General features: G+C 54.0%; 2 protein-coding genes across 3 annotated transcripts; both read right to left on the bottom strand.

Moving 5' to 3' along the window:
• Nucleotides 1-1,546: 1,546 nt before the first annotated feature.
• LOC105495787 (placental growth factor) lies at nucleotides 1,547-15,440 on the bottom strand. Of its 2 annotated transcripts, XM_011765555.2 has the most exons (7): nucleotides 14,863-15,291; nucleotides 13,600-13,642; nucleotides 9,079-9,275; nucleotides 8,235-8,311; nucleotides 5,786-5,815; nucleotides 5,620-5,682; nucleotides 1,547-2,447 (listed from the first exon to the last, which is right to left on the bottom strand). In XM_011765555.2, exons 1-7 carry the CDS (start codon nucleotides 14,935-14,937, stop codon nucleotides 2,420-2,422), a joined length of 513 nt encoding a protein of 170 aa, XP_011763857.1. In that variant the 5' UTR covers nucleotides 14,938-15,291; the 3' UTR covers nucleotides 1,547-2,419. The 2 variants fall into 2 exon arrangements, with proteins under 2 accessions (XP_011763857.1, XP_011763858.1); XM_011765556.2 differs by lacking the exon at nucleotides 5,620-5,682 and having other exon boundaries at nucleotides 14,863-15,440.
• Nucleotides 14,942-25,326, bottom strand: LOC139363995 (uncharacterized). The gene is given in 7 exon segments (XM_071099232.1): nucleotides 14,942-15,101; nucleotides 15,103-15,461; nucleotides 16,002-16,066; nucleotides 16,400-16,499; nucleotides 22,354-22,384; nucleotides 22,939-23,089; nucleotides 25,230-25,326. Coding segments are annotated over 7 exon segments (963 nt in total).
• Between the last annotated feature and the right edge of the window lie 366 nt (nucleotides 25,327-25,692).

Here is a 25,692-nt window from a genome sequence, read left to right as displayed (position 1 = left end):
TTGGGGCTGACTCACACCCGTCTATGACCACAGCCAGAAGCGCATTCTGACCAGCGTGTCCTGCAGTGTTCCCAGGCCTTGGTGAACAGGGCACCAAGGACAGCTGCCTCAGCAGGGCCACCCCACTCTGCTGGACATCCCAGCTCCCCTCCAAGTCCCAGGCAGGCCCCTGTCCCCCTGGGTCCCTGTGGGTTTCTCCTCAGCAGCCTCAGATGAGGAAGTGAGGCTGAGGAGAGAATGGGGGAAATTCTCTTCCCCCAGTACATATAACAACATATAAGATCAAACACACACACATACACACACCTACACACTACATACACACACACACAATACACACACACACATACACACACACACCCCTTGCAGGTCAGAAGCAGAGGGGAGTTTGATAGTAAGTGGTTTGGATTAAAAAAAATAGGCCTGGCATGGTGGCTCATGCCTGTCATCCTAGCACTTTGAGAGGCTGAGGCAGGCGGATCACTTGAGGTCAGGAGTTCAAGACCAGCTTGGTCAACATGGTGAAACCCTGTCTTTACTAAAAATACAAAAAAGTAGCTGGGAATGGTAGTACATGCCTATAATCCCAGCTACTCAGAAGGCTGAGGCAGGAGAATCACTTCAACCTGGGAGGTGGAGGTTGCAGTGAGCTGAGATTGTGGCACTGCACTCCAGCCTGAGCGATAGAAGGAGACTCCGCCTCAAAAAAAAAAAAAAAAAAAAAAGAATAAAATAAAAAAAAAAAAAAGAAGATTTATTTAAATCCAGGCAGCATCTGCTGGTCCCTGCGTCTGTCGGGCAGCCCAAGCAGGCTGTAGGGGCTGCTGTTCAGTGCCCTGAGACCCAGCCCAGGATGCCTCTCAGGAGGGCCGAAGGAGTTCGGGAGCCCTTGCAGCACTGGGCTGGGGCAGCCCTAAGACCTGGGAGAGGAGGAGGAGATTGTGCTCTTGATGCTGTTAAAAAATGGCTGGGACCACCCTCTCCTCAACTTTGGAACCAAAACTACATCTTGGGAGCTCCTTGTTAGGGGAGGGGTGACCCCAGGGTGCTGTAGGAGCAGGCTAGGTGACCTCGGGGGCAGCCTTGAAGTGGCCTCCACAGGAACAGTCTCCAGTGACCACCCAGGCCACTAAGACTTGAGACTGGGACTCAATAGAAACGTGTCAAAGCCAGAAGAGCCATCCAGTTAGGCCCCTCAGGTCAGAGATGAAACGTGAAGGCAGAGGGAAGCCCAGTGCCACTCGGTGAGTTACAAACAAAGCCAGGCCTCTGAACCCCACTTCAGTCTCAACTCTCCATCAGCCATTTCACCTTCTTGGGCCTAAGTGTCCTCAGCTATCAAAAGGAGGAAGGAAGGAGCAAGCTAACATGTTGTCGTGAGCTGTGACATGCCCTCTCGTCGCCTGAGCGAGGCTTTTGAGATAAGGAAACTGAGGCTCAGAGAAGGTGCTGTGCTGTTCCTGTTACACCCCCATCCCTGGGTCTGTGTGGCTTTCGTTTCCGGCTGACGCTCACTGCCCCAGCAGACACACCCCCTAGATCAGCGTTTCCACACTAGAATACTTTATTCAAGAGAATCTGGCTTGGCAGTCAGATGGCACTGCAGGGACAGCTTGTGGGGGTGCCAGGGCCCTCGGAGAACCTGCTCCCCTGCCACTGCCTTCAGCTGGGACACACAGGCTCCTCCCCTGGTGACTTCATCCCCACTGACTGAGCTGTTTCTCATCCAGGCAGCTCTTTGTCCAGCCCGGGGCCCACTCTGCATGTGTCTCTTAGAGGGGACAGGGTGGTGGAACCTTGGCCGGAAAGAACAATGTCCCAGCACAAGCAGATGGCAAAGTGTGAGGGGAGATCACGGGGCACAAGGAGTGGCAAAAGTCCCCAGACAACCACTGTTCTCCAGAGCTGAACGTTCTGATCTTCAGAAGAAGAGAGGGAAGTGGCTGCATCCCCTCCGCCCACTGCTGGCCTTCCCACCAGCCAGGCCGTGGCACCCCCAGCAGGCTCCTCATCCCTACTTTGGACAGGAGCTCCGAAAGCAAGGGCTGCTTGTCTGTGCAGAGCCTGAGGCCCAAGAACAGGCAGCAGGGCCCCCTTCTTTCCTTCTCCAGGCCCCTGGAGACCTCCAGGGCCTCTGGGGCCTAGCTTGCCCCTCGCGAGGCCACGCGTCTTGCTTCTTCCGAAGCAGAAGCTCCCAAGGGTCTGTGGCTGGCTTCTCTCTTTCTCTCACGTTGTTGAAGGCACTGAATTGCTGACGGTCCTGTCCCTCCCTGCCCCTCGTCTTGGAGGGAGCGAGGCATTCAGCAGGGAAACAGTTGGCTAATAAATAGAGGGCAGGTACCAGCAGGAGTCACTGAGAGTGTGACGGTAATAAATACACGAGCCGGGGATGCGGGGTCTCTCTCCTCCAAGGGGCTGGTTACCTCCGGGGAACAGCATCGCCGCACCTGCCAGAGACCAAGCACAGATGGGGCGGGTATCAGCATGCTGTGGAGGGCGCAGTCTCCTCCTATGGAGGAGGGGCAGGGCCAGAGGAGGAGCTTGGGCAGGGAGCATGGGGAGGGCCCAGCACTCCTGAGTTCCTGCTTGCCCCAAGCTGAGGAGAAGCTGGGAGCTACCCTTTACCAAGCACTTACCCAGGTGCCCAGCCCTGTGCCAAGCACTGTCTTCTTAACCCTCAACAACCTTCCATGAGGAAGGCACCCTGATTATTCTTGTGAAGATTAGGAAACTGAGGCCCAGAGAGGTAAAGAAGCTTGCCTGTGGTCACATGGCCAGTTGGTGACAGAGCCACATGTGAACCTAATCATACTCCATGCAATCATGCCTCTGATTACCCTAAGACAGCAGTCTCCAAACAGGGGACCGGGTACCACTAGACACACGTAAGGACTGAGTACCGATGGATTTAAAGAAATCCATTTTCAGCCTCCAGGTCTGCATTGCCTTAAAATTATTTTTGTGAGACAGTGGCTGAGATCTGCTTCTCTAGCCACAACACATCTTGCTCATTCTAAATCCTTATAAAGTGCTTTGCTGCCAGGTAAAAGTATTCTGGGGACATGAAAAAAAGAACAATTTGAGATATTGGTGTAGGTCTTGAGAAAGAAAATATGGCTAATGACTGGGTAACCAAGGCTTTCAACAAAACTGAAGAACAGCTTAACCAAATTGTCAGCCAGGATATCATGAGAAGTAATCTGTTCTTAGCAGAGCACCTTGAGATTTCTGGCAAATAACTTGGAAGGAGTTCAAGTACTTGAGTGACATCTAGTCTCATTTACTTATTTATGTGAACATGGTTTCTCAACCTTCTCATCAATAAAAAAATGATAAACAGGAATTAAATTAATGCAGAAGTCTGTCTCAGTCTGGCAGGAAATAACATTCATTAATGGATTCATTTACTAATTGAAACGAGGTAGCCACATCCATCTCATTGAGATGCATTCCCAATCAAATTGATGGTATTTTTACGTTGAACATTTATTAAAACAGGACATATTTGTGCTGTTTTGACCAAATGGTGCTGCTAAGAATTATTTTGATAATTTATTTCAGGAGAAAATTTAATTTAGGTTTATGCTCACAGGAAATTTAAAATAATTCAAACTTATGTATCTTTTTTTGTGGCAGATAAATATGACAAGGTAATCAATAAAAGCCTTCTGAAAATTAAAAGTACTATTACACTAGGCTGAAATTCTAGGGGGTGGGGAGTGAAATGGAAATACAAGTTCCAGGAAAAAAGAAACAATGTAAATATACAAAGGGTTATGAAAGGAGGTGTTCGTGTATTTTTTTTTTTTTTTTTGCTTATTCATTTTCTTAAAAGTAGATGATGGTAAGTATAACATTAAAATGGCGTATTTAATAGGATACACCTGGAGAGTGTTATATAATAGCTTTGTATTAAAATATTGATATTTATAATATGCCAGAAAGTGTATCCTTTGTAATGACTTATACTTTTTTTTTTTTGAGACAGGTTCTTGCTGTGTCACTAGGGTGAAGTGCAGTGGATCGATCCCAGCTCACTGCAGCCTTGACCTCCCAGGCTCAGGTGATCCTCCCACCTCAGCCTCCTGAGTAGTTGGGACTACAGGCACATGGCACCATGTCCATCTAGTTTTTGTATTTTTTTGTAGAGACAAGGTTTCACCATGTTGCCCAGGCTGGTCTTGAACTCCTGGCCTCAAGCAATCCACTTGCCTCAGCCTCCCAAACTGCTGGAATTACAGGCATGAGCTACTGAGCCTGGCTTGACTTATAATTCTGATGAAAATGTTCAATGTCAACTTAAAAATGGGCAAGGGAGCACATGAGCTTTTGGAATTCTTTTTTTTTGAGATGGAGTCTCGCTCTGTCACCCAGCCTGGAGTGCAGTGGCATGATCTCGGCTCACTGCAACCTCCGCCTCCTGGGTTCAAGCGATTCTCCTGCCTCAGCCTCCCAAGTAGCTGAGATTACAGACGTGCACCAACATGCCCAGCTAATTTTGTAGTTTTAGTAGAGATGGGGTTTCACCATGTTGGTCAGGCTGGTCTCAAACTCCTGACCTCAAGTGATCCACCTACCTTGGCCTCCCAACGTGCTGGGATTACAGGCGTGAGCCACCGCGCCTGGCCACTTTTGAAATTCTTTCAGGAGATTCTCTAGTGAAATGTCTGAAGACTGCTGCCTTGGGAATTGGAGCCATGGGACACTTTCTGCCTCGGGGTGCCGGCTGGTAACGCGGACCTGGATGGACTTCACTGCCAGCTTGTTCCCCAAATTGCTGCGTGAGCCCAGAAAAGAGAGGAGAGCATAAACCCTAGGGGGGCACATTCCCCAGGATCCCTGTCTTCATGGAGTGGGGCTCATGGGGTCAGGACTTGGGTCAACTCCACTCCATAGCATGAAATAACTTCCTGGAGGCATGTGCGTGGGGGAGGCTTAGCCCCTAAAGGACAGCCCCCGTGTGACTGATGGACTGTGCATGTGAAATATTTTATTTTTTCTATTTACTGTCACAGATTTGGGTTTTCCCTTCTCTCATCCTTCTCTCCCAGCCACACTCAGGCCTGGGCTCCATTCTGCTGCCCACCAGGTATGAAGTGGGTTAGAAGCAGCAAGGGGACCCGAAGCAGCAATGCTCCCGGGAGCCAGTGGCGAGGGGTGCATGTTCCCCAGGGCTACTAGGAAGTCGCCCCAGATAACATCTCAGCTGATGACAGACTTCTCATCACTAAAAGGGAAATTCTAGTTTCCCTAGTGCAGGAATCCTGTTTGTTTGCTCACAGATGTACCTGACACACAGGAAGTGCTCAGTAAATGTTTGTAGAGTGACTAAATGTTTGCTGGACCTCCTGCCCCTCATTCTACACAGAGAAAAGCTAGGCTCACGAAGGTGAAATGATTTGTCCAAGGTCAGTGGAAACCTAGGGCTAAGCCGGGACAAAAACCAAGGTCCACTGATGCTTCCTGGGCCCTAGAGTCTTGAGGAGGTGAGGCTCCCTGTCCTGTCCCCAAGACTGGCCTCAGTCCTGCCTCTCCCGCTCCCCAGCCTAACCCTGGCGGCAGGGCGGGGCTCCCCTCGGGCCCAGCCTCCTTGCCATCCCTGGGACCCCGCGCACTCACAGGTGGCAGTCTGTGGGCCTCTGCTTCTCTCTCCTCCTCTTCCCCCTGCCCTTGGGTCTCCTCCTGCAATAAGCCAAGCGTCAGGACAAGGTGGCTGGGGACCCCCATGCTAGGACAGAGGCTGGCAGGCCCGAGAATAGCCCCGAGCCCCAGTCAAACCACTTACCTTTCTGGCTTCATCTTCTCCCGCAGAGGTCTAGGGAAACAGACAGAGAGAGGGGCAGAGGACCGTTAGGAAAGCAATAAGTGGGGCTCCCTGCCGCCCGGATAGGTCCCCTCTGACATCCCAAGTCCTGGTCCTGCAGCTGACACTGAGGCCACTAGGGGGTAGCATGGAGCTGGCAAGGGAGAGGTGACCAGAGCCCGGGGCTTCGCTCCCACTCCAGGCTCCGGTGACCTCACCGCAAGAGGGACAAATCAACCTCCTGGGGACCCCTGCCACCCGCTTCTGCACTTCTCAGCCTCTTGGCATCAAATGTGGGGTCGTTTCTGTCTGTTCTCTGCTGCTTTTTCTTTTTTTTTTTTTTTTTTTTTTTTTTTTGAGACAGAGTCTCGCTGTGTCTCCCAGGTTGGAGTGCAGTGGCGTGATCTCGGCTCACTGCAAGCTCCGCCTCCCGGGTTCACGCCATTCTCCCGCCTCAGCCTCCCAAGTAGCTGAGACTACAGGCGCCCGCCACCACGCCCAGCTAGTTTTTTGTATTTTTAGTAGAGACGGGGTTTCACCATGTTAGCCAGGATAGTCTCGATCTCCTGACCTCGTGATCCACCCGCCTCGGCCTCCCAAAGTGCTGGGATTACAGGCTTGAGCCACCGCGCCCGGCCTGCTGCTTTTTCTTTCTCACTTTCTTTGTCTGCTTTTTTCCCTTCCTTCCAGGGTGCACTCTGGGAATTTCCTCAGGGACAGGACACGATGGCCGGGCAGTGGACTGGTTGCCTGTCAGGGCACAGCCCCCACTCCACCCGGAACAACATGGGGAGTGAGCGGCGGGGTGGGAGGAAGGGAGGGGGCATCAGTCCTGAAGTCACCAGGCATGTCTGGGCTCTGCCTCCCAGGGCTATGGCTGTTGGCCCAGAAGCCAGAAGAAAGGTATCCCTGTTGCCTGGCTCCTGGCAGGGGACAGGGCCTCAGTCTTTCCTGGGAACAGTGGGTGGAGACAAGGGCCAGCATGGTAGCCGTCAGCTTTGGGGCCAGGACATGCTACCCTCGGCTGGTTCCTCCCTTGGGAGCCTCGGCAAGGTACCAGGGCCTCTTGGGACTGTCTGGTTGTACCTCTCCATATTGGGCAAGTGAGAGACACTCTTGGAACCTCAGTTTCTTCATCTGCCTGCCCCAAAAGAGTGGCTGTCAGGGTAAAGGGGATGTAGAAGGTGACTCTGGGTCACCAGCCAGCATTGCACCCAGGAGGGTTCATTACCGAGCTATTATATGGATAAGCTCTGGCTTGGAGGGACGGGTGGAAACAAGATGAGGCAGGGCCTCCAACACTCCAACAAAAGGGGCAGCGATAGCCCTGCCCAGGAGGCTAGGCTAAGCCTGGGGGCTACTAGAAAAGTGGTCACGGCCATGAGAGGTAGCATGAAGGCTTAGGATTTAGGTCAGGGCTCAGAATCCCTCCTCCCACACTCACTAGCTGTGATAAATCATGAAACTGTATTGAGCCTTGATTTTCTCATCTATAAAACGGGGATGACAATAGGATCTACCTCCCAGGGTTGTTATGAGAGCAGGGACCTTGCCCACCACTGCATCCCATTTAGGACAATGCCCGGCATGCAGTAGGTGCTCAATAAATGTATGTGACTAAATGAGAAACAATCAAGTGCCTCCTGCAGGGCTAGGCACAAAATGGGTACACAATAAGTGGTAGTCTTCCCTCCTCCTGCCCCTGGCTAGGGCTCTGGACTTCTAGTCTGGTGCCTTCATCCATGGCCCAGTGGTACCAGGAGCAACAGCTCAGCCCATTTTTCTCTTCCCTGAACCTCGTTGGCAGTGCCAGGCCTGTTGCTCCTGCTAACCAATGTTCCAAGTGCCCCCGGCACAGGCAGCAAGACTGGTGCTGGTCAGAGGCTCTGCGGATTGGGAGGGGCCGTAGCGGGGTGCTGTATCATCAGGGAAGCCACAGTGTCACCCTTCTTCTGTCCCCTTTCTCCTACCCGAGCTTGTCCTTCTTGCTGCTTCTCAGCCCGGTTTGCCCCCTCCTGTGGGCATGCAGCTTGGCCCAGAACTAAGTTCAGACTTGCAATGTCTTCGCCTCCAGGGACCTCTTTCAGAGGCCCATGGCAGCTGCCTCCCGTCCCAGAGAAGGGGAACGACACGCACCAAACCCCAGCGAGGCTGGGAGGGACCCACGCTCTCTCTTCCCTTGCAGTATGTCAACAGCTGTACCCCAGCTGCTGGGACCAGCTCCCTCAGCAAAACTGGCTGGTCGGGGGACAAAATGAATGGCAGCCACCCCTGCCTGGTCCTGCCCTCTTGGTCTCCCTCAGCCTGGAAAAAGGTACAGCCGGCGGTGGGGATGGGGCAGCCTTTGCCTCTGCCCTGGGACCCATCTTTGCTGAGGGTGCCAAGAGCACGGGGGCCTTTCCCTGCTACCCGCCCCACCCCGGAGACCTACCGGCACTCGCAACGCACGTGCTGAGAGAACGTCAGCTCCACGTAGGAGGGCCGGTCCCCAGAGCGGATCTTTAGGAGCTGAAGGAAGAAAGAGTTGATGCCTGGATTGGGGAGTGGCCCATGAGTTTCCCGTACTCTTCTCTCTCTCCTTGTAAGGAGAACCCGATTCTGTTTCCTGTAGCCTGTGGACTACAGGCCCTCACTCCACTCTCAGCGTGAGGCAAACGGCTCTCTCAGCTGCGTGGGGACCTGAGGGAGGCCGCTGTCCCTCCTTACCCAGGGGGCACTAGCACAGCAATAGTGCATGAAGGGGGCCATGTTCTGGAGTCAGAGACCCGTGTTCAGATCTTGACTCTTTTACCTGCTGAACAAGTGAAATAACATCTCTGAACCTCGAGTTCCCCATCTGTGAAATGGGAATGACACCAGCCTTGAAGGACTGAATGATGTACCACTTGTGGCACGCCTAGGACAGTGCTTGGCATTACTAAGTGCTCAATAAACCACTGCGTGTGTGACACGTAAGCTGCACTTGCTTGAAAAGGCACCAAATGCTCCTGGTGTCAACAGGGACTTTAATACAAGCAGATTTCTTTCCAGCTTTAACTAGACACCCTGAGTCTTGGGATAGGGCTCAGCATGAGGCTGAGAAAACTGGTGGGGGTGGAGGTGAGTGGGCTCAGAGCCATCGGGGGGCTCAGGAAGGAAGGGCCCTGGGCTGGGGTAGTAGAAGCATCGGCCTGGGAATCAGGCTGCAGTCCTGGGACCTGGGCCTATCTTCTTCCCTCTCCAGGTCCCTTCTAGTGGGCAGATTCGGTGGCCCCCTGGGCCGGGTGTGGACCTACCTGCATGGTGACATTGACCGTCTCCACCGGCACACAGTGCAGGTTCTCATCGCCACAGCAGCCGGTGCAGCGCAGCAGGGAGACACACGATGGGCTGAACATGTGCTCCACCTCGCTGGGGTACTCGGACACGATGTCCACCAGCCTCTCCAGCGCCCGGCAGTAGCTGCGGCCCCACACTTCCTGGAAGGGCACCACTGCGAGGAGGCAAGGGGGCTGGGTCAGGCCAGCAGAGACCTGCCCCTCGAAGCCCTAAACCTGGCTCCCAAGGCCCCGCTGGCCTTCCAGGTTCAGCCCCCAGCCCCTTCCGAGCTCCCTCAACTCTCAATTCCTAATGTGATCCCTCCGAAATGCCTGTGGGCCCCTTAGCTCATCTGCTGGATGGAAATCCCCGTGGAACAGAATCTCTCAGGGCCCCAAGCTTTGCTCTGTCCTCAACTCAGGCACCCACATCTGCCTTGGCTCCCTGGAGCTTTGCGGATTGTAGCCTCCGCAGCTGCCCAGGCCCTCTGGATCTTTCTCAAGCTCGACCGGTGCTTCCTCCACCTCGGAGAACTTGCAGAAAACAGTCATTTCTGGAGTCATGCAGGGAGGGTTGGCCCTTCCCTTACTCCTCTGCTCAAACACCTTCCACGGCTCCCTCATTTCCTGCTCCACTCTGTGCCAGCTCCTCTGCCTGGCAACCAAGACCACATCCAGCAATGTGGCCCGACCCTCCTCTCCATTGAGTCCAACCAGCACTCACAGTGAGTCACGGCAGCACCGCATTCACTCGCAGCTCTGGGCTTGTGCACTCTGCAGCCCCTACAGCTGCTCTTCTTCCCCCTCCTCTCATTTCTATCCAAATAAATAAAGCCCACTCGCCATTTTCCAAGGCCTGCCTCCCCACCTCCTCTTTGAAGCCTTCCCCAGCAATTCCAGTGTGCACAGATGAGCCTCCCTTGAGCACGGCCTGGCCCCAAGGGGTTGTCTTATCTCTGTCACTGGTGGCTCTTATCTCCTTTACAACCAACCCGAGGCTCTATGAGGGCAGAGATGGATGTACCCGTAAACACAGGCTAAGTCATTCCTGGTTGATTAGATGATAGTTCACCGAGGATCGTCCGGGACATCCCTGACCCCCATGATGTCCTGGTGATCGTGATGGGATCTTTTGAGGGCTGATCTGGAATCCCTCAAAAGATGCCGCTCTTTGGGTGAAGGCCTGGGACCAGGCCCCAAATAGAGGCTCACAGAGAGTGGCCAGAGTCAGACACCTGGCTTCCAGTCCCAGCCCCACACTGGCTGTGTGACCTTGGGGAGATCAGTTAACCTTTCTGGGTAGATCAGTTTCCTCAGGTGGGAAAAAAGAAGGTTGGGAATAAATGGTTGCTAAGGTCTTTCCCTTTCTGACCAACCACCTGTGAATCAGTGCCTGCAACCCAGCCCAGCCCGGAGACCACGGACAGAGAAACGCCCCCGGGTCTGGGTCATCCTGCTCTGCATCTGATGGTCATCATCAGCTAGTTGGAAAGAATCAGGAGCTGGCTCACCAGGGCCCTGCAGCCTCTGCCATGGAATAATGGCCTCTCCCAGCAACCCCTCATTTCTTCCAGGCCTCTGCCTAGGAGGCAGAAGGGGCCAAAGTCCATTCCACTGAGCCTATGAGGACATGCGCCTCCTGGTAATCTCAGAAGAAAAATAAACTTCAGTCCTAGCAGAGGCCCTCGGGAAAGGCTGCAAACTGGTGGAAAATACCCAGAGGCGGTGTGTCCATGTGGAGCTGGCTAGGCAGTCATAGAGGCAATAAACAGTGTTATCTGCTTGTTTGCTGCTCCACTCTACCCTGCTCTGCTTAGAGGGCACTAGGGCTGGGCTAGGGGCTGGCGGTGGGGGGAATCCATAGGCCTCCCCTGACTCTACCACTCCATGCCCCGGGTACTGCCCCGGAACCCAGTGGGAAACAAGGCCTCTCTCCCCAAAGGTGCCCACAGTGCAGGGAAGCCTGCCTTTGCAGTCCAGGGTCAGAGAGCACCTCCCTATCACCAGCTCCTTGAGCTGTGTGTTTAGTTTAAAATCTTCATGAGCACTACGTGACTCTGAACGTTTAATCTCCACCTTTATGGAAAACATAAATAACAGCAGAGGAATAACGAACTGCCAAAACAACACGGAAGATTCAGGTTCCTGCCTTGGAACCAGTCATCAGCGAGGGGACAGCAGCAGAGAAGGGGCACCCCAGCCCCCTCCCATCCTGCAAACAGACGCCCACCCAGCTGGGCTGCGGGGCCATGGCCACCTTTGGCAGAACTGGCTGGGCCTGGGCAGCGGCAGAAGGGATTTCCTTTCCTCACCCCACATCCCACCATGCAGACTCCGGGTCCCTGAAACCCTGGAATCTGCCAATTTCCCGGCCCCGTGGCCGAACCACGTTGCGGGAGGGCTGAGAAGGAGGTGGGCTGGAGCCTGGTTTACCTGGCAGCCACCAGGAAAGAGGGCAATTCATCCCTGAAGGCCCCCGTATGGGTGTGTGGGAGAAACAAAAGGGGCTGGGTGAGGGGCCAGGCTGAGGGAGTGTGCAGTGACCACTCCCAGATGTGGGCCATGTCCCTCAGGAAAGAGCTCTGCTCAGCTGTCCCTGAGAGCACTTCCGCTGGCCCCAGACCTGCTCCGGGAGGGGGTGGGGGTGAGAGCAACGGGAAGCTGTGGCCCCCTCAGGCACTGCCAGAGCTGGGTGGTCCCCAGGGCTGCTCCTGAGGCCATGAGTGGGCCCTCAGCTCTCTCGCCAGCCCTGAGAGTGAGCCTCCCACCTGCCTGCCACCACCTGGGATGGGGGAGACTCCAGAAGAGAAATGCTTAATCCTGAGAGCAAGTTTCTGTGGAGGGCACTGGGGACGAGCCACAGGGCTGGGCAGAGCCACTGGCCACCAGCCCAAGCCCACAGGTGTCCTCTCCATGGTCACTGGCAGAGCACACAGACAGCCTGCCACAAGGGACACCCTGCTCATGCCTGATCAGCCACAGAGCTATTGGGAGCACTCGGTTCTGCCAGATCCATGAGGAGTGCCTGAGGCTTGGGGCGACCCCCAGGGCCTCTCTGAGCCTCAGGTCCTGCATCTGTAAAAATGGAGTACATCGCCTTCCTACTTCACAGCCTGTGGTCAAAACAGAATGACAGAAAATGCCTAACACTGTTCCTGTGAATAGTAATAGTAAAAATCAACGCCATGGCTGGCCATGCTGCCTCTTGCTCTGGTGTTAATAGGTGGGATGACATTTTCAGATTTGGAGAGCTGGAGTGCAAAGCTCATTGTACTTCTCCTGGTCAGATTGCACACTCCCTGATTGATAAGTGTGACAGGAGAGCTGACCTAACGAACCTACACTTCCAGGCCTCCTCACCTCGAATCCTGGGTGATATGTACACCCATTTCTCCTCCCTGGAGTTAGAGAACAGGTCCCTTTTTCAATCTCGGAAAAAGAAGAAACCATAGACATCACATAGCCTAAGGCTCCCATTTTACAGATGAGGAAACTGAGGCTAAGGCATCTTTGGTAGCTGTGGCCTGACCTACACTAAAAGCACCAAAAAGGGGATAGTGTGGAGGTAGGGGATGGGTCCTTCCCCAAATCCCAAGGAGCATAATGTTGTGCTGGTTCCAGAGGCACAGCAAGGGAGGCATCCATGAAGTCAAGGGCAGCTGCCTCCTCTACCTGCTCAGGGGTCTAGGGCCTGAGCCTCAGGTGTCAGAGTATGACCAGGCCCGGGAGAGGCGGGCTGCCAGGCAGGCAAGGCCAGCAGAGGGTGTTCCCAGCATGCAGATGGCTATCACGCGTGTGCGTGTGCATGTTCCTACATGCCCCCTCTCCCATGGCGCAGGGGAAGCCTCAGCGGTGGCGTGTGGCCGCTCTGCACGTCTTGGAGAGGCAGGGAGGGAGGAGCGAGGTAGGGGGCCTGGCATCCTGCACGTATGTCTCTTTGGCAAACGTCTCGTTGCCCTTTGAAGATTCCCTCTTGAGGCAACCAGGGCGGGGAGTGGAGGGGCCAGGGAGGGCACGATTCATGTTCTGTCTGTTTATAATCAATGGAAAGGCATGGTCAGATCCAGGCAGTTCCACCAGGGCTGGGCTGCTGGGGAGGGCCCCTCACCCATTCCTGATCCTCTTGACTGCACACTGCATCCAGCTCCCAGACCCCCATTCTGGCCCCTGGCACTCACTCCCCACTCTGTCCTCCAAGACCCCATCCATACGCTTAAATCATGCTGGGGAAGGGCTCTGAGCCAGCTCAATGAACCCTGGCTATACTGGCCCCAGTCCCACTCTCTGTGTGCTGATGACCCCAGCCCACACCTCTCTAGTCTCTGGGTCACCATGAGGGGATCTCTTAGGCCCTGCCAAAGTCATCAGCTAGGATATCTAGCTCGTAGGCTCTCCCCAACTTTTATCAACCTGTACCCACACTTTATGCCACGCCTGGGCTTGGGAGAAAGGAAGAGAGGGGCTTGGGGATCATGCAAACCCCCAGCCTGGCCAGCTTACCTTCCACCTCTGACGAGCCGTTCCCAGGAGACAAGGCCCACTGCTGTGGACAGAAAGGTACAGAGATGAGCCTGGGACACCTTGGGGCTCTGCACTCTTGGGCCAAGTGTGATGGCAGGAAGGTAGGGGCCCCTCTGGATTCCTTCCCACTTGCTGCACAGGCTCTGCCCTGTCTCAGAGCAGCCTGAGCACAACTAAAAACTCACCGGACCCTAGATAGGTTAGGTCCCACCCCTCTCTGGCCTCAGTTTTCCTCATTTGGAAAAGGATGGGAGGCTAGAAGCTCTTGGAGACCCTTGGCCTGCTGCGTCCCAAAGATCTTCCAATCCTGTGGGTCTCCCTTCTACCCAGCCCCCCCAGTTCAACCCTGCCGGGCCCTGTACAGCCCGCCTTGGCTGGGTGCCAGAGCCCAGGGGGAGGTGATCAGCTGGTGGGAGCGGAGGGGTTGGAGCGGGTGGCGCCATGAGCTGGTGCAGCCGGTAACGTTACACCTCTGGCCAGCCCTGCAGCAGGCAGGCGGGTGGCTGGGCTGCTCGGGCTCCTCAGGGACTGCCCAGCCCACTCCTACTCTTGGGCTGGGGCTGGGGACTCCCAGGGCAGTGGGACAACACAGTGGGAAGGGAGCTCATTGGCTTTGTCAGGATTTCACTGCCCAAGCTGGCTCCCAGCCAGACTCACCCGGCTCCTGGGAAAAGGGCCCTGCTCACTTCCCCAGGCCCTGCACTCAGGACCTCCGGCCACCCACCCAGGAGAAAAGGCACAGCGAGACCCCTTGTCTCATCCCCAGCCCACCCAGGAGCCCACGGCTCAGTCCTGAGCCCTGGTGGGGGCAGGGCCCAGCCTTCCCACCATCAGCCTCTTCAGCTGGCTCCTCCACCACCCCCACCAGGCCAGGTCAGAGGTCCTGGGGACGCCTGGTTGGCCATGGGGCCTCGACCCTGACCACAAGGCCAGGGACCCGCCTGGGATTAGTGGACAGATGCTTTTAGCAAAGCCACCAGGGCTCCAGAGGCCAGACAGGAAACCTCCCTCCCTCCCTCCTTGTGGCTTCCCTGCCCCCACTAAGACAGCCCCCAGGACCTGGGGGACAGCCAGCCTGAGGTCTCTTCCCAAACGAAAGAAGTCCAGCCTGGCCTTTAGGAAGTATGTGGACATCCTTGGATTTGCTGCTCCCTGGAGCGAGTCTGTGATTTCAGAGTCCCCTGCTTCCAGTGCTGGGATAGGGAGGTCAGGGGAGCCGGGCTAGGTGGGGGTAGCTCTTACCTGGGGGGGCACAGCAGGCAGCGCCAGCCCAGCCAGGAGCTGCAGGAAGCAAGGGAACAGCCTCATGGCCGGCATCTTCTCAGACGTCCCGAGCCAGGGGGCTCCGAAGGAAAACCACCATGCTCATCCCCCGGGGAGCCCCTGGCACAGGAGCAGAAGAGCTGAGTGGGCGGCTGGACGCCCCCCTCACTGCTGCCCCGAGGCCCCGGCCGGTGGTTCGAGCATCTTCTGGAAGCCGGGGAGTCAGGAGCCCGCAGGTAAGGCTATGGCTGGGGAGCCCGACCGGGAGCGGTCCGGCGGGGCGGGGCGCCGAGGGGCAGGCGGGTCCCAGGGAGGGTCCGTCGGGCGCCCAGTGCCACCCCAGGTCCTCCCGCAGCTGGGCGGCCGTCCGAAGATGCAGTTTCTTCCGCAGACAGCAGCTCCCTTCTGGGACTGCAGCCGGCCCGCGCCTGGGTTTCAGGGGCTGAGCTGGGGCGGGGCTCCGGGCCTGCCCCGCCCACAGCAGAAGAGGTTCCCGAGCCGAGTTCCCGCAGCGCCCGGCCAGCCCGCAGCGCCGGAGCCCGCAGTGCTTGCGAGGGGCGCTCGGCAGATCCGCACGCCTAGACGAGCCCAGCCCGCAGCTCCCCGGGCCACGCCGCGCCCGCCCGCAGAGCCCACAGCCCCGCTTCGGCTCTCGGGGCCGTCACCTGGGATGGGACCATCCAGGTGTGGAGCCCAGCGTCAGCCGTCAAGGCTCATGTCCTAGCGGCCTCTGCAGGAAGGGCCGTCCCGGATCCCTGGGAAGGCAGCCATGCCCACACACCTCGGGGGCCAAGGGATTCCTAGCCCCGTTTTATAGATGAAGAAACCGAGGCTCCGAGAGCACCCCTGCCTGCGTATGTCGAATGGACATAGGCATTCTTGGAAAGTGTGTGTGTGTGTTGTGTGTGTGCGCGCATCTGTGTGTCCGAGAAACTGGCAGAGACAAAACCCAAGCCCTACGTGACTCCAGAACCGTCTCTCACCCGACCCACCATCCTCCTAGCCAGGCATGGACACAGTGGGCGGCCCACAGGAAACCCCTCAGGGCACCTGACTGGAGGATCAGGCCTGCTGCCTCCTTGGGAAACAGTCTTCTCAGACCCTCCCTGTGGCCTCACCCAGGCATCTCCTCCTGGTCCCTGGTCGAGGAGGAACTGTTCGCTGCGCGGGGGTCCGCGTGTATCTGCACATTTGCACGGGCATTTGCGGGTCTGTGAATATCCACGTGTGCTGTGTGTCCGAGCCTCTGTGTGGTCTGAGTGCGTGTGACTACTGTACATCCAAATACGACTCTGTATTTGTCTGTGGGGGTCAGGTCTCTATATCTCTGTATTCTTGTGTGATTTGTACGTATCCACTGTGTGTCTGGGTGTGTTTGGAAGTGTCTGAATGTGTATCTTTCAATGGGACTGTGAGTCTGCATGCCTGCCTGTGTATATCTGTCTCTGTGGGTGAAGACCGTGCCTCTCTCTGTGCGTTTGTGTGTGCCCTCCCTTGGTTCTGGATCTTTCTTTACCACCACCCCTCTCACTGCCTTCTGTGTCCAGCTCCCAAGCTGCAGGAACCTGGCAGGATTGGGAGTCACGAGTTGGGCTGGGCCTGGGGCTGGTGGGTGGCTGTGGGGGAGGAGGGAGGCCTGGGAAGTGGCCCCTACAGCTTACATTCCAGCCAGGAGCAAGGAGGCCAGGGCAGCCCCAGCTCTCACCCCAGTGACCTCTGTGTCTGCTGCCTGCCTGCCTGCCCACCCACGAGGGGCTGCCAGAGATGCAGCCTGCCTGCCTGGCCGGCCCTAAGCCTGGAGGTTCAGGAGGTGGAGGCCAGTCACCAGCCAGCTAAGTGGGGTCTGCAAGGAATATTCTGATGAGCTTCAAACAAGCTGGGGTTCTTGGGGTAGACAAACCCCTTCCTGGGCCCGGGGTCATTGTGGAGGGTCACTGTGCATGTGTATGCAGGTGAGTAGGTGTGTGTTTGTGCATATCTGTATTGTATATGTTGCCCATAACATCTTTGTGTACATATGCATGTGTTTGTGTGTGTCTTTAGTTTGGGTATGGATTTGTGTATGTGGGCACAGGTGTGTATTGTGCACAACTGTGTGTGCATGTGCTTAAGTATCTTCATTATATATGCTTATCTATAACTGAGTGTTTCTAGCACTTATGCATGGGATGTGTCTTTTGTGTATGAGTTTGTATTTTTTTTTTTCTGAGGCAGAGTCTTGCTCTGTTGCCTAGGCTGGTGGACAATGGTGCAATCTTGGCTCACTGCAACATCTGCCTCATGGGTTCAAGCAATTCTTATGCCTCAGCCTCCCAAGTAGCTGGGATTCCAGGTGTACACCACCATGCCTGGCTAATTTCTGTATTTTTAGTAGAGACGGGTTTTTGTCATGTTGGCCAGATGCACCCAGCCTGTATTCATTAATTTGTTTTTTCATTTGGCAAGTGTTGCCTGAGCCCTACTATGCTCCAGGCACTGTTCTAGGTGCTAGGGATATGATACGGAGGGTCTCTCTAAGTTTATGTTAATGGAGTGGGGGGATACCGATGGCTGGGGATGCCGAAGTTCTCTTTCCTGAGTGAACTCCACACTTTGGGTGAAGTCTGTGGTTCCCACAAGTGCACCTCAGTCCTTCATCACTAAATTGGGGACCATACCCTTCTAAACCCAGCTTCCTGGGTTGTGAGATGAATTAGCCTAGGGTAGGCTCAGTGGCAGAGACCAAGGAGACTCTAACATTTCCATGGATTGAATCAAAGTTTGTTCTTGCTCACATCCAGTCCAGAGCAGCTGTGCTAGTAGTTCTGCTCCACCCTTTTTTTTTAATTTTCTAAATTTAAATTTAAATTTTTAGAGACAAGGTCTTGCTCTCTCTCCCAGGCTGCAGTGCATTGGTGTGATCACAGCTCAATGCAGCCTCCAACTCCTGGGCTCAAGGGATCCTCCCGCCTCAGCCTCCAGAATAACTGGGACTACAGGTGTGTGTTACCATGCCCAGTTAATTTAAAAACTTTTTTTTTTAATGTAAAGACAGGGTCTTGCCATCTTGCCTAGGCTGTGCTCCTTTGTACAGTGGCCCCACTATTGACCAGCCACATTGCCTCAAACAACTTCCTTTGTTTTCAGAGCCCCAGCTTCCTCCATCTGTAAGAGTGGGAATAATAACTGTACTTATCTCATAGGGTTGTGCGAGGACTAAGAAAGCACCTGTGGTGCAAAAAATGGTAGCAATTGGGCATGATTTCTAATTTAATTTTTGACTTGTATTAGAGAAATAAAAATACTATAGTTAGACTGAATGCAGTGGCTCACGCCTGTAATCCCAGCACTTTGGGAGGTCGAGGAGGACAGATCACCTGAGGTTAGGAGTTCGAGACCAGCCTGGCAAACATGATAAAACCCTATCTCTACTTAAAATACAAAAATTAGCCGAGCGTGGTGGGAGGTGCCTGTAATCCCAGCTACTCGGCAGGCTGAGGCAGGAGAATCCCTTGAACTCAGGAGGCAAAGGTTTCAGGGGGCCGAGATTGTGCCACTGCACTCCAGTCCGTGTGACAAAGCAGGACTCCGTCTCAAAAAAAAAAAAAAACCCCTCAAAAAACGCCCCCCAAAAAAACCAACTACAGTTACAGAGCAGAGTCCTGTAGCATGGACATGAGATAGAAAATAAAGAATCTTATGCTTCTGCCTGTGGCAGTGGAGGAAAAAAATGGAGTGATTTGCATAGGTGCACACAAACACTAATTCTCACCATCACAGTGCAGTCTCTCAATCCTCAACTGTCACTGAGGCCCTGGAAGTAGACCCAGGGGCTTAGGGGTGGCAGTCAGTGCCCCCAACTCAACACTTAACTGTTTATCACCACAATCACTTGCTGTTGTTTCAGGGAGAGAAGTAATATTTATTGAACACCTATTATATGCCAAACAGTGTGCCTGGTGCTCTAACCACCTTGACTCTTTGAATTCTGATGACAACCCTGTAGTGGTAGGTTTTAATTATTTCCATTTTGAAGATGGAAAGATGGAGGCCCAGGGAGTTTATGTAATTTTCCAATAGTTGTTTAGCTACTAAAAAAGGAACAGTGATGGTGATCAAGCTGAGATCTTTCTCCAAAGGTCTTTCCAGTGAACCTAAGCGCTAGCTCCCAATCTTACTGCAAGGACGTTGAAGGTAAGGGCTGAAGTCTTGAGCTGTTTCTGGGTCTTCCCCATGCTGGAGCAGAATGGATGCTTGACAAACTTGGGATGGTTGATGTGTGGAAGGAAGGAGCCCTGATCTCAGGAGCTGACTCTTATGTGGGGAGTCGGGCAGATACAGATAAACATGGGGGGCTGGCTGTAGAAACACTGGGCCACAACAATGTAGTGGACTCTGAGCAGTCATGGCTTCCAGTCTGCAGGCCAGCCCCTGGCCCCCAAGGCATCCTGCAAACACAATTTCCCATACTATTAGTCATGGTGTTAGCCTGAAACACCTGCCCCAACCCATCCCAGCTTGTAGGTTTTCAGCTTCCTGACTCATTTTCCCATTTTCTAGCCATTTTCCCGTTTTCTAGTCTCTTTGTTGTCTTGGCCCTCTGAACTTTTCCCTAGTGATGACTTGTCCCCTCCTAATGACAGTTCAGCACCTGCCTCTGGAGAGGTGTCTCAAGTGGTCCTGGGTAAACACCCTCTGCCTCTGACCTTGTTCCTGAGTCCCGGACTTGGGTGGCTGAGAAGTGTAGCATCCAAGGATTAAAATCTTCCTCATCCTGGCTGGTAGAAAGGGCAACAGTGGGCAGCTCTGGGCCAACAGCCTTTTCATTTTATAGACTGAACCTACATTATAGGCAACAGCTATTCAAAGCTGCCAGCAAGCAGATGCTTGGTTGAGCTCCTTTGCCTTCTCCCCCTGCCTCCTGGGCTGCGATTTCCTGTGGATCCACCCCAACCTCCATCCTGGGCTCTTCTTCTCTTTATGCACTTGTTCTAGGCAGGCTTCCATGGCTTCCCTGGCCACCAGCACTAGGTAAGACACCCTGGTCCAGGTTCCCACAGTACCTTGAATTCCCCTCCATCATGGCACCTGGTCTTCAGTATCATAATTGCCCAGTTGCTTATCTGTCTTGCCTAACAGAAGGTAAGATCTAAGAGGGCAGGTACTGTGTCTCTTGTTTACCCTTGTAGCCTCCACACCTTGCTCAGTGCCTGGCACATAGTAGGCCTTAAATTGATATGTTTTGAGTTGGATCAATCCTCGGAGACTAGTCCTTCCCCATGGGGAAAATGTCCTGAGTCTGGCCCTTCCTTACTCACATGCCCTTCAGCTGTTCAGAGGTGCCCACTCCTAGACCCCATACTCAAGAACCATCAACTTGGGTGGGCCCCTCTGATGGTGAGGGATGGGGAGTGTGGGAGAACCACCTTTTGTTACTGTGTAATCATGTGCTGGGTTGGTCACCACAGCCCCACCAGCCGCCAAGGGACAAGGCTTATGTCTCAGGCCAGAGACCAGAACCCAGTGGGAGGCCTGGGGTGGGGCCCTGTTGGAAGGGGGCCAGGAGAAGAGCCCATGGGTGACCAAGTGTTCCCAGGGGTGGGAAACAAGATGGCATCTGCCACAAGAGCTGGGAACAAGGGAAGCCAGGCAAGGTGCCCACGGCCTTGTCCCAGGCTTCTGGGGCGACGTGTCGTCACCAAAGGAATGGAAACCTGTACTTTGGGAACTTGGCAGCCAGGGCTGGGTTTTTCGTGTTTTCTGTAATTATTTCCCTTTTGTTCTCCCTTAGTATTTAGTAAAGCCCTTTGTGAAAATGCCAGCTGGTCTCAGCTGTGCTAAGAGCGGTGACAAAGGGGGACTCTGTGCGTGCTTGGCCCTAAGCTTTAATGGAGGGACCTGGCTTAATGGTGGCAGCAAAGTCAAGGACCGTCAAGGACACAGGGAGGCTCTGGGAGCCACAGCCCACACCTCATGTCCAGACAGCCTCCTCAACACTGAGTCTCCTCCCAGGCTCTTCCAGGACCCAGCTTCAGTAACCTGGGCTTTATTGAAACCTAGGGGGAGTTTGAGACCAGTCTGGACAACATAGTGAGACCCCATCTCTATGAAAAAAAAAAAAAAGCCAGGCATGGTGGCATGTTCCTGTGGTCCCAGCTACTCAAGAGACTGAGGTAGGAGGGTTGCTTGAGCCTAGGAGGTTGAGGCTGCAGTGAGCTGTGATAACACCACTGCTCTCCAGCCTGGGCGACAGAGCGAGATCCTGTCTCTGGAAAACAAAAAACAAAAAGGAAAAAGAAAGAAGAAGGAAACCTGGAGGACCGGAGTGCCAGCGATGGCTGATTTGAGAGATAGTGTTTGTATCCCAGTGGTGTACAAAGCTCTCCTGAAATCCAGAGGCCAGGCACCTGCTGTGTTCCAGGTACCCCATAGGGTGACAATCCCTCCCCAGCTGGGGATGGCTTGGTGAGCTGCTATTCAGGAGTGAGACCTCTGAGCTATCTTCGTTTTCTGCTCTTACAACATAGGGCCCTTTCTAAGCCTTGGACCCTTGCCTGTCTGTTGCCCACCAGGGGTGGACACTCAGCCAGTCCCTTCCCACCTGCCTGGGACCCACCACATCTTAGTTCCCGGGACTGTGCCCCTCTTCTCCTAAGCCCTTTTCCCATCCCCATTGCAGCTCTCAGCTGCTCTGGCGAGAGGGGCCCAGGGAGACCTTCTTCCTCAGGAACAATCACCCCTTTCTCTCTGTTGTGTAAGTGATACACGAGGAGAGGAAGCTATTTGTAACTAATTGGCTGTGATGAGGAATGGAGCCTTTGGAGAAATGGAGAGCCCCGCGATCGCTCGGGGCGGTCCTGCCTCAGGTTGACAGCTGGGTGGTTCTCTTCAGAGGGGGCAGTCGATCACCCCTTCCTCTGCCACCACTCCACTGGGGAGGCCTGGGGGGACGCTGGCAGGTGGTAGCTCCTGCCATTTGCACCTACTGTGTGCAGGCTCCCTGCTTAACATGTTCAATACCTGGAAATCTCTCAACCACCTTCAAGGGAAGTATTATTGTGCCCACATTTCAGCTGAGAAAATGGGTCGAGAGAGGTGAAGTCACTTATGCGAGGTCCTGGGTCCCGCAGCCCAAAAGTAACAGAAGCAAGAGAAATGGACAAGGATCAGCTGAGGATGACCAAGGAGACAGTGTCGGGGAGGGATTAAGATCCTGCTTCTTACTGGCTGTGTGACTTCGGGCAAGTCTTTGCAGCTTCCTAACCCATCTCAGAGGTGGGCTGTGTGGCTTAAACAAGAAAGAGGAAGCCAATCATGCAGCACAGTACGTTGTAAATGCTTAATAACTTTAGTGATCTTAATTATTTCTGGGAGAAAATACATTTCCTCCAAGCTTCCAGCAGACCTCACCCTGGTCACCTGTCAGGGAAGCCATCCCAGAACAGGAGACTCTCTGGGTTATGTCTCAGCCCTCCAAGGGGAGGAGCCAACCTCCAAGACCCTCTTCTCCGTAGAGAAGGATCTGGGGATAAGATGAGATAGAAGAGGGCACCCATGTCCATGGGTCCTGTTCTCTGTGCCAGGTACATAAGGAGACAGAGGCGGGCCCAGTTCCTAGACAACCACAGAAAATTATGAATCAGCCTCTGATGAACACAGCCAAGGTGCAGAGTGCTAAGGAAGCATAAACGGTGGGGAAGATGATGCTAGGCTGCGTGTGCGCATGTGTGTATAAAGGTGGGGGATCAAAATAAATATTGGATCTCCCTGGCCTGTGAATCCTGGCCAGCCCTTCCCTTAAGGAAGGCATCCAAGCCCTGCTAGAAGATTCTGTGAAAAGGGAGAGGAGATGGGCCCCAGGACCAGGGCCTGAGGCTTCTTGGAGAAGGAGGTCTTAATGCCCCAGCATGTCTTCAAGGTGGCAGTGTGACTAAAGTCTTCTTCAGGGGACTCCCCCAAAAAGGGGGAAAAAAGCAATGCTTGCTTTCTGGGTGGTAACTGAAGGACTTCCCTGAGGGACTGTGGGAGGGGCTTGGGGTCCCCCATGTCTCAGAGGCAGAGGAAGCGGCCCCTCACCCTCCACACACTGTGTCCAAAGGCTGTGGAGTCTGGAGGCAGCCAGTCTGGCCCCGAAGGCTGTCACTCGGTGTCCCAGAACTGGCAGTGGGGTGAAAGTCTGGAGTCTCCACTTGGCGGGAGATCCAGTGCTCATCCTGATCTGGGGAGCCTGGAGGATGACACGGGGCTAACGTGCTTGTTGGGAGTGACACTGTCTCTGCTAGGGAATAGGAGGTCAGTGGAAACAGTATGGACTAAACTCATAATTGGAGCAGCATGGATCTGGGTGAGGACTCTGGGAAAGCCAGATCTGATCCATTTTACTGTCATCGCTTGGAGCGTTACAGCTTGGTCAGTTGTCCTCTGTGCTTCACAGAGAGGGAGGCCAGAGTGGGTGATTCCACAGGACCAGAGCATCTGCATGGCAGGTTCTGCGTTCGTTCCTGACAAAGAGCAGAGGCTCCTGGCAGGAGTGGCCTGAGCTAAGGAGGAAGGAGACAAGAAACTGAGTGTTCTGGGGATTCTTCCTGCATTCGACCCTGCATGGTGCCAGCTCTGGCTCAGTGCTGGGGACACCAAGACCGTGATGGCTCTCAAGCAGCTTCCAGTCCAGGAGGTACAGCTTAACAATGGCTTAATACCAAGTCTGTGCAAAAAAAAAGAGCTTGCAGGGGCTCTGATACAGACTCGTGGTTACAGGCAGCTGAGCAGGTCTGCACGTTCCGGATGGCCTGTCCCCTCCAGCACATTCAGGTGTGTGGAAGACAGAGTGTTCAAGAGACTTCCGAGGAGGCCCACAGAGGGAGCAGGAAAGGGGTCAGGAAAGTCGTCACCTGGAGAAACTAATGCTTGTGTAGCATCTTACAGGACGGATTGAAGCTTATGAGGAATAGAAGGGCAGAAAGGGTATTATAGTCAAGGAGTGAAGCTGGACACAGTATGGGTTATTTGAGGAACATCTAGGAATCTGATGGGGCTAGACTGTGTGCAGGGGAGGGGAAGGGCTATGCCTGGAGGTGAGGCTGCCTGGGGTCAGGTTGAGAAGAGCTTTGAAGACCACACTGAGAGTTCACAGTTTATTCCAGGGGTTCCAGGGAGCCATCACAGATTCTTGAGCAGGGGAGTGATATAGCCAGATGTGTGTTTTGGAGAAACAACTGAGGACAGGTGAAGGGTTTGGCCCAGAGGTAGGAAAACAAGACCTGTGGTTACTGCAGAGCTGAGTAGCCTGAATCAGGACAGTGACCATGGGAGGAGAGGGATGGAACTCAGGGTCATCCTGATAAAATAATTTGTTTCTCAGCCTTCTTTGGAGCTGGCTGTGGCCTTGGAACTATGTTTTGGCTAATCCCTGACCCCTTAGAACTTCTTAGGGTCTGGGTGTAAGTGAAAGTGTTAGGCTTGACCTTTGGGAAGTATCTTTAAAGGAAGGAGCATGTCCCACTGCTTCCCTATCTGCCAGACATTGCCTGGAACTCAAACCTGATGGTGGTAGGAGCTCTTGCAGTCATCCTGGGCCATGAGAATTAGTTCAAGGAAACTGGTACCCTGAAAACTGTGTGGAACTGCCGTACCAGCCCTGACCTGCTTACATCCAGAATCATTATTATGTGTTGGAGAAATAAGCTTCTATCTTGTTCAAACCACTATTATTTTGGAGTTTTCTATTAAAATGTGCTGTTTCCCATTTTTGCCTTCTAAAAGTGAGAAAATTAGTCCCATGGTTCTATATGAGTGTCATAGAGAAAAGATTGCATTCTTCCATGGATCATCCTGGGAAGTGAGTCACATCAGTTTCCTGCGAAGAACTGGGGCTCTCCCATTCCCTCCCAGTTTGAAGCAGGAACGGGGAGGCCACAGTTAAGGATACAGATGTTGTGGTCCAGCGGGGTTAGACCAGCCTCCCCAGATGCATCCCTCCCTTCCAGCTCTCATCTCCCATGGAGCACAGGAAGGAAACTGTGTTGGGGGCAAGGGGTGCAGAGGGGAGCCAGATTAATTCCTCTTATGGTTGGATCTCCAGGGGTGAAGGAGACAGAAAGTCTAGCAGAGCTTTCAGCAGGCAGACAGTGGACCTCCAGCTGGCCCCTTGGGCCTTGGGCTCCTCTATGAGTCAAAGAACACTTGGCTGCTTCTCCAAAGATCCTCCTCTGCCTCCAGCTTCCTTCATCTGAAAGAGCAAGGCCTCGAGTTGATAGCCCAAGAGATCCTAAGGGGCAGGATTGGGTGTAATGAGGTGGGGGTGGGAGGGTGTGGGGTGAGAATGGAGGTGGAGTTGGAAACTGACATCTGCGATTTTACTCTCTTACTTTCCAGTTTTAGCTTCAGGTCAGGAAAGCTCTTGGGAGTCCAGTTCTCCCAGATGATGAATTCAATGCTCCAGATGACATCATGCACCTGAATCATTTCCGTATCTTTCTTCCAGGAGCCTGCAGAATTCCCTGGAACCCATATTCACCAAGCACTTACTACGTGTCAGGGCTCATGTATACATGTGTGATCTTATTCGTTTCTCACAACGGGCTTGAGCGGTTGGCATTGGTCCCACTTTAATGATGAGAATCATGAGCACAGAGAGGTTGAGTAACTTACCTCAGGTCACCCAGCCAGTAGGTGGCTGAGCTGGAACTTGAACACTAGTTATATGATGCCAGACCATGCTTTTTGTATTAGGCATTGCTGGGGTCCCGTGTTGGGGAAGGCCTATGCTGAGGTCACAGGCGGCAGTATATTAGTCCATTTTCACACTGCTAGGAAGAAATATCCGAGACT

This window comes from Macaca nemestrina, chromosome 7, assembly GCF_043159975.1.
Source record: "Macaca nemestrina isolate mMacNem1 chromosome 7, mMacNem.hap1, whole genome shotgun sequence".
Lineage (NCBI taxonomy): Eukaryota > Metazoa > Chordata > Mammalia > Primates > Cercopithecidae > Macaca > Macaca nemestrina.
The sequence above is the reverse complement of the archived record's forward strand: the minus strand, read 5'-3'. Positions and strand labels throughout refer to the sequence as shown.

Coding starts and splice junctions, on each gene's coding strand:
- LOC105495787 (XM_011765555.2), bottom strand. CDS start 14,937: ATGCCGGCCATGAGGCTGTTCCCTTGCTTCCTGCAGCTCCTGGCTGGG. Junction 13,643..14,862: donor TGCCTGCTGTGCCCCCCCAG/GTAAGAGCTACC, acceptor TTCTGTCCACAG/CAGTGGGCCTTGTCTCCTGG. Junction 9,276..13,599: donor CGGCTCGTCAGAGGTGGAAG/GTAAGCTGGCCA, acceptor GCCTCCTCGCAG/TGGTGCCCTTCCAGGAAGTG.